The 7,107-nt window shown below is 54.3% G+C and overlaps 1 protein-coding gene across 1 annotated transcript; it reads left to right on the top strand.

Annotated features, from left to right (window-relative positions):
- Positions 1-61: 61 nt before the first annotated feature.
- PPM1M (protein phosphatase, Mg2+/Mn2+ dependent 1M) lies at positions 62-6,820 on the top strand. The gene is made up of 10 exons (XM_051627233.1): positions 62-301; positions 1,644-1,767; positions 2,243-2,497; positions 3,015-3,127; positions 3,663-3,747; positions 4,030-4,148; positions 4,612-4,675; positions 4,982-5,089; positions 5,383-5,531; positions 5,811-6,820. The coding sequence occupies exons 1-10, from the start codon at positions 81-83 to the stop codon at positions 5,956-5,958; spliced, it is 1,386 nt and encodes a 461-aa protein (XP_051483193.1). The 5' UTR covers positions 62-80; the 3' UTR covers positions 5,959-6,820.
- The last annotated feature ends 287 nt before the right edge of the window (positions 6,821-7,107 follow it).

Here is a 7,107-nt window from a genome sequence, read left to right as displayed (position 1 = left end):
GCGGAGCCGGAGCCGGGAGGAGCCGCCGCCGCTCAGTGTCGCCGCCTGGCGGACGCGGGCGGCGCTGCGCGGCCACCGCCATGTCTGTCGAGTGGCTGCGGCGGCTGCGCCGGGGCGGCCCCGCCGAGAGACCCGGCTGCTCCCGGGGGCCTGGCCCGGGGCCGCCGCCCGCCACCCCCCGCTACCGCCGGCCCAAGTTTCTGCGCGGCGGCGGCGGCGTCGAGGAGAGCCCGCGGGGTGGCCGGGCCGTGCGGAGCACCGGGCCCGAGCGGCCCCTGCCCTGGGGCACGGGCTACGCCGAGTGAGTCCGGGAAGGGGGTTCCGGGAGACCCGCGGGGTGCGGGGTTAGAGGGGCTGCAGGGGTGCTCGTAGGGTTTTGGGCGGGGTGTAGTGCAGCTTTGGAGGGACGTCCAGGATGTGGGTGGGGTTAGAGAGATGCGGGGGTTTCGGGTCAGGGGGTGCTCGCGCTCCGTCCACGCCGTACCCGCGCTGCTCCCGCGGCTGGAGCCGCGACCCAAGCACGGAGCTTTGGCCTTGCCCTGGCAAGGGAGGGTGGGAGGCAGGAATCAGCCAGCCTGCGAGGAGGGAGCAGCTGCCTCCCTCCAGGCACCACAGAGGGTTGGTGTGGTGGCTCGTTCCTTCTCTCTCCCCATCGGTGGCTGGAGGCAGCGCGGGGCAGCACCTGCCCGCCTTCCTGCCCGCATCCCTCTGCCCGCCTCCTTGCCCGCCTCCTTGCCCGCCTCCCTGCCCGCATCCCTCTGCCCGCATCCCCCTGCCCCATCCCTCTGCCCGCATCCCTCTGCCCGCATCCCTCTGCCCGCATCCCTCTGCCCGCCTCCCTGCCCGCATCCCTCTGCCCCATCCCTCTGCCCGCACCCTGCCAGGCTGCAGAGCGGTCACCGGTGCTTGTCACAAGTGTCAGGGGCAGCCCTGAGAGCAGCATTAGGTCAGCTCGTGCATCTTGTCCCCTGATATATTGTCATTTTTGCCGCTGGGATGTCACCTGTCCCCTGGTTGCAGGGAGCTGATCAGGCAGGGCTGCTCCGTGGGGCTGCTGTGCTGGGCAGCGGCGGGCAGAGAGCTCTCCCTGGGCAGGGGGACGGGACAGCAGAAAGCACGTTTGGTGCAGATAAAGTGTTTTTTGAGGCAGAGAAAGTGCCAGAGGCACTAGGGGTCCATCTCCTCACTCCTGGCAAAGCATCTTAAAAACAAAGGGAGGGAGAGACCAGAATTTCAGAAATTTCTGAGCTGTGCAAGGAGAACAGACTGCCATCCAGGGACAAACATTAGCCAGGCTGCAAAGGAAGAACAGTGATCGTTTTGCAATTCATTGTGTCACCAAGGAAATGGCACAGCTTGGGCTGCTGACAAGGGCTGCCTGATGACAGGGTGCTCCAAAACCACTCTTCCTTGTGTCCCTGGCCAAGTTTTTTTCCTGCTGCACATAAAGGACTTGTTATTTAGGTCCCCAGCAAAGAGATCCTCGAGTTTGAAAAGGGGGCGGGGAGTGTGGGGCTGGAAGGATGGGACAAGGTGCAGCCATTCACTGTGGCTGAGGAGCACCCAGGAGAGCTGGCTGGGAGCAGGCAAGGTGCAGTGTGTCCACATGCCTTACCTGGAGCTTTTGTTACTGATCTTACCAGGGTTATAAATGCTGAGAAGTCAGAGTTCAACGAGGACCAGGCAGCCTGCTGTCAGATCTCTGTCCGCAGGAGAGAGCCGGGCCTGGAGGAAGATGAGGAGTGGCTGATCCTGTGCTCCACACAGGTAAAGCAGGTTGTGGTCACCCTGCTGCTGGCCCTGGTCTGCACCCAAGGGCCCAGGTACAGGAAACACAGTTGTCCCATCAGTTCTACATGCCCACGTGCTGAAACCCTTCCTTGGACACATTTAGGGGACCCACGTACGCTATGCCTGGCCAGTAAGCACCCAACTCTGCCCTTACATGGCATTTCTATTTCTTTGGCCCATGCCTTGCAGCGTCTGAGGGCACGCAACCCCTTTACTCACTGTCCTCACCTTTCCTTTACTGCCCTTACAAGGCTTTTGAGGGCCAGCGTTTGTTGTCATCACTGGGAGAGAGCAGCATGCACCAGGCACACAGGATGCTCTCACCTGGGAGCAGCTTCACCTCAGCCTCTTGTGAAATGGAGTAGCCCCATCTCCCCTAGAATGCAGAGGAACAGTATGGGGGGTGAGTTGGCTGCAAATCTTGCCCTGTTGTCCCTCTTCCTCACTGCAGTTTCTGACTGGTTACTACTGGGCACTCTTTGATGGCCACGGTGGCCCAGAAGCTGCCATCATCGCCTCCAACTATTTGCACTACTGCATCAAGCAGAAGCTGGAGGAGGTTGTGGGAGGCATCACAGAGGCCCGTCCCCCCATGCATCTGAGCGGGCGCTGTGTTTGTGACAGCGACCCACAGTTTGTGGAGGAGAAGCACATCCATGCAGAAGACCTCGTGGTGGGAGCCCTGGAGAATGCCTTTCAGGAATGTGTGAGTATCCCATGCTAGGCGGTGGTCCTGCTGCCCCAGGCAGTCTCTCTGTTCCTTCTTGCTGCCTGGCATGGGCAGGGTCTGCAGTTCAGCAGCTCATCGTGCAGTCAAGAACATTTGGCCAAACCCTTAAGTGTGCTGAGATCATGCTGGGTCAGCTCCAAGATCTGTCTCAGATCCATTGCACGTTGGCAGTGCTAACGCAGAGCAAAACTACAGCTTCTCTGCTCGGCTGCACCCAGGGGCTACGCTTCTTCAGGGGTAGATGGTGGCTGTTGTCACACTCGTGCAGCCCGTACAAGTTTGAGATCTCCCCATCACACCCCTAAAGTGGTCCTTAGTCCAGTAGCAATAGCCTTGTTGGCTCTACCAAAGCAACTTTCTCTTTCACTCAGCTGGTTTCCCATAGCCCATCCACAAGCAGTTTTGGTTCTGGATTTCTGCTGGGAGGCATGAGGCAGCTGCAGAAAGCAGCACTCTGGCTCACATCACTTTCCAGACTCGTTTAAACCCACAGGATGAAGTAATTGGACAGGAGATGGAAGCTACCAACCAGACAGGAGGCTGCACTGCTCTGGCTGCCTTTTATTTCCAGGGAAAGCTGTATGTGGCTAATGCTGGGGACAGCAGGTGAGCCACAGTAAAAAGGGGGAGTTGCTAGGGGATGAGAGCTGGGAGATAAGCAAGGTTTCCAGCATTTTATTTAATTGTACAGAAGATAAACATGCAGCCCAGCCATTTTTCTGCACTGCCACAGGACCTGGTGGAAGGGTTTTGGGATTTCAAGGGACTGAAATCTGCCCAGCCACAGGGCAGTGTTGGGGTGATAGTGCTGCAGTGAGCTCAGTCTGGCAGGTGTTTCAAAGTGGAAGGTGATTTCAAGGCATCCTAGTACACTTCATCTGGCCTTGGCCCACCATCCCTCTAGCAGCGAGCTCTACCCTTGTCAAACCCTTGCTCTCTGCAGCACCAGTGCAATTGCAATGGAGTTATTTAAAATGCATCAGTATTTTCAAACATTTCTGCGTGCAGAGCTACTCCTTGGCATTGCTGTGTCTCTGGTTACCCCCCAGTCCCACACCTGGCTGACCCTGGGCCTACCCTTGGTAAGAGGAGGGCTGTGGTGACAGACACAGCTCAGCTCTTTGCCTCTTCCCCCTCTCAGGGCGATTCTTGTTCTGAAGGACAATGTTGTGCCCATGAGCTGCGAGTTCACACCTGAGACAGAGAGGCAGCGAATCCAGCACTTGGTGAGCGACTCCTTCTGCACTTCAGACAATCCAACTGCAAGCATCCCTCTGGCTCAGAGAGGGCTCGTGCAAGAGTGACCACCAGCTTTCCTCAGAGGCCACTCTGGCCAGAATGTCATCTTGCACTAGCCGAGGAGGTGTGAGGGCAATATTCAACCAACAGCCTTTAGTATGAGAGATGCTCACATCTTCCTTAGGATGTGTTTTCCCAGATCTGTTCTCCATTTTGCTGCTGGCAGAAGCAGAACCTGTCCATCCACATGCCTTCATTGCCTCTTCCAGGCTTTTCTCTTCCCCAAGCTCCTGGATGGTGAGTTCACGCGCTTCGAGTTTCCACGGAGGTTGAAGGGAGATGATGTGGGCCAGAAAGTCCTGTACCGGGATTACTTCATGGAAGGCTGGTGAGTCCTTTCTGCCTGAGGACATGGCTGCAGCACAGGGCAGCCTTACCTGCTCGTAGCGATGGGGAAGTGAAAGGAGGTCTTCCCCCACTGGTGAAAGCAGGGTCTTGGTACTGCAAAGCTCAGATCAAGGGAAGGATGCTGCGAGCAGCCTGGCTCTGACTGAAGGGCTGGAGCCCTGGCAGTGCAGATAAGAACCATGGAGATGGTCCTTCTGGGGTTCTGCGAGGTGGGGCTGGTGCTGGAACTTCAGCCTGGTGCACATACAAGCTGGGGAGGAAGGGGAATGGGAAAAACACCTGGTGACTCAGCATGTGGTCATCTGCTTCATCAGCAGCTGCATCTGCTTCAGCAAGAACCTTGCCCCTGCCTCAGTCAGCTGCCTGTGTGTGGGTGGTGCTCTGGCTGGGTTGTACCTTCAAGTCAGAAAAATCCCAAATCAACAGTGAATTCTCTGTTCCAGGGGATACAAGATGGTGGAGAAAGCTGACCTCAAATATCCTCTTGTCCATGGTCATGGGAAGCAGGTAGCTTAATGCTTTACACACTGGGAAGACAGAGGCAAGTCTGCTGGCAGTCCTCATTGTCCCTGTCACACTCCAGGGCACTGTGGCAGGCTGGGGCTGCAGAGCACCCAGTGCTCTGAGGCTTCCCAGCACAGTGCGGTGCCACAGCCCTGATACAGCAGTGCCCGTCAATAGCCCTGTGCTGCCTGACTCATGGAAACCAACACAGATCAGCAACACAGAGATCAGTCAGGACAAGCCAGCCATCAGCCTTCAAAGGTGCCACATTCTCATGTTTCAATACTGTTCTGCTTTGTTTGGGGCCAGGCTCGCTTGCTGGGGACTCTAGCTGTCTCTCGAGGTCTGGGGGATCATCAGCTCAAAGTCATCGACACCAACATTGAAGTCAAACCCTTCCTGTCCTGCATTCCCAAGGTCAGTTGTGGCACATGGGAATTGCAGGGTAGAATTAAACATGCTGCTTTTCCTCTGTAGCACCCATCTTTTACAGACCTGACAGGTCTTAGCTGCATCCTTTTTCCCATCTCTCTGCGTGCTGCCAAGAGAATCCCCAAGACAGAGAAATCAAGAAGCATAGCAGCAAGGGGATGAAGAAGATTCAAAGCACCCTGGTCTCACTTTATGTCATTTCTTAGGGAAAGTGTCATCTCCCTGTCCCCTCCAGTAACTTGCAGGAAGTGTCACCAATTTATTCCTTTGCTTTCCAGGTGAATGTATTTGACTTTGCTCTGCATGACATTAAGGAAGATGATGTCCTCATCATGGCAACTGATGGTCTTTGGGATGTTCTGGGCAACAAAGAGGTGGCCCATATGGCCAGGAATTTCCTTGCAGAAAACAGGACAGATCCTCACAGGTAATACCAGCTTTGCCATCAGTTTCCCTTCCAAAGAACCTGGTCAGACCACAAAGCAGTCTGAAGTCACTCTTCTTCTAGGTCAGCTCCAGCATGACCAAGCACTCTTTTCTGTGCCTCTGGAAATCACCCCCTAATCTTTCCCCCTCCTAAAGAAACAGTTATAAAGCTGGTGTCTTAAAAACTCTACTATTTTGTCAACATAAAGCCACATCTTCATGTTGTTCTTAAGCAGACAGTGCCACATTAAGCCAAACTTTGCATTTTTGCCTCCCACAGATTTTCTGAACTGGCCAAGTGCTTGGTATGCAGAGCAAGGGGAAAGAAGAGAGGCCATCAGTGGATGCTGGATGACAGCCACGAGGCATCCTATGATGACATCTCTGTGTTTGTCATCCCACTACACAACAGGGATGAGGACTGTTAGCGTGACATGCAGGATCTGTGTCCCCCTCCTGTGGTGCTGTTCAGCATCAGCCTGAGACTGAGGATTTCTGCTGTGCCTGCACACTCCCTTCCAGCAAAATCAGCTGCAGCAGAACCTGAAAATGCACAGTCAGCACTTACGCAGAGCAACAAGAACATTTGCTCCTCAAGAACAGGCAAGAGAGGAACAGTGGGCAACAAATAATTTTCTTTACTCTTCCTGTTTGCTGGGTTGAAGAGAAATTGCAACAGGGGCCCTGCAAGCTGAAGGGCACGGCTGCCGAGGCCTCTGCAGTACAGCGAGCCTCAAACCCATGATTCTAGTGACCCCTCTCCCTTTTTCACCTGAGATCCAACCTGTCTCAAGAGCTGAATTTTCATTGGACTTGAGCCAAGCTGTGTAAAACTGGATGCATAAGCTGAAGTGTCCCTCATATCAGTTTGCTGTAACACAAGATGTACTGAAAACCCAGGAGCTGCTGCCAAGACAGCACTGGGCACAGCCCTGCCTGCCTGGGGCAAATGCTGAAGCAGCAGCCCCAACCTCTTGAGAAAGCTGCCCATTTGTGGGCAGCACCACCTCAAAACAGAGGGCTACACAGTGGTGCACAGGAGCCTCCTGTGTATAAAGACACGTGCCTTACTGCTACTTAAAGAGCATTCCAGTACATTAGCATGTATTGCAATGTACAGATTTCTAACAAATCTTAGTCCACAACACTTGCTAACACTTTATTCATTCAGGTAACTTCTGACAGAAAGGCTGGGTTTGTAGCAGTAGCACTGGTGAGAATGAAAGTGTTTAAGCACATCAGCTGATGTAATAGAAGAGCTTCAAGTAAAATAAAACTGGTTTGTTCAAATCTGTCTGCAGTGCTGAATCACAAGCACTTACACATTGTAACACGAACAGCAGCACAGAAGACATGGCAAACCAAGCTATGCCTTAGCTCTGAGGATCTGCTTCTCAGCCAGCTCATTAACCAGGCAAATTCAGACCTGGACAGGCTTCCCATCTCCCCAAGTCCCCACTCTTGTTTTCATTATTCATTACACAAGTTGCAAGACTCTCCAGTGGAGCATAAATACTGCAGTGTGTGTGCAAGTTCCATACAGATGAAAGACCTAATAATACTTATTCATGCATCTT

Source organism: Apus apus, chromosome 9, assembly GCF_020740795.1.
Source record: "Apus apus isolate bApuApu2 chromosome 9, bApuApu2.pri.cur, whole genome shotgun sequence".
NCBI classification, from domain to species: domain Eukaryota; kingdom Metazoa; phylum Chordata; class Aves; order Apodiformes; family Apodidae; genus Apus; species Apus apus.
The sequence above is the reverse complement of the archived record's forward strand: the minus strand, read 5'-3'. Positions and strand labels throughout refer to the sequence as shown.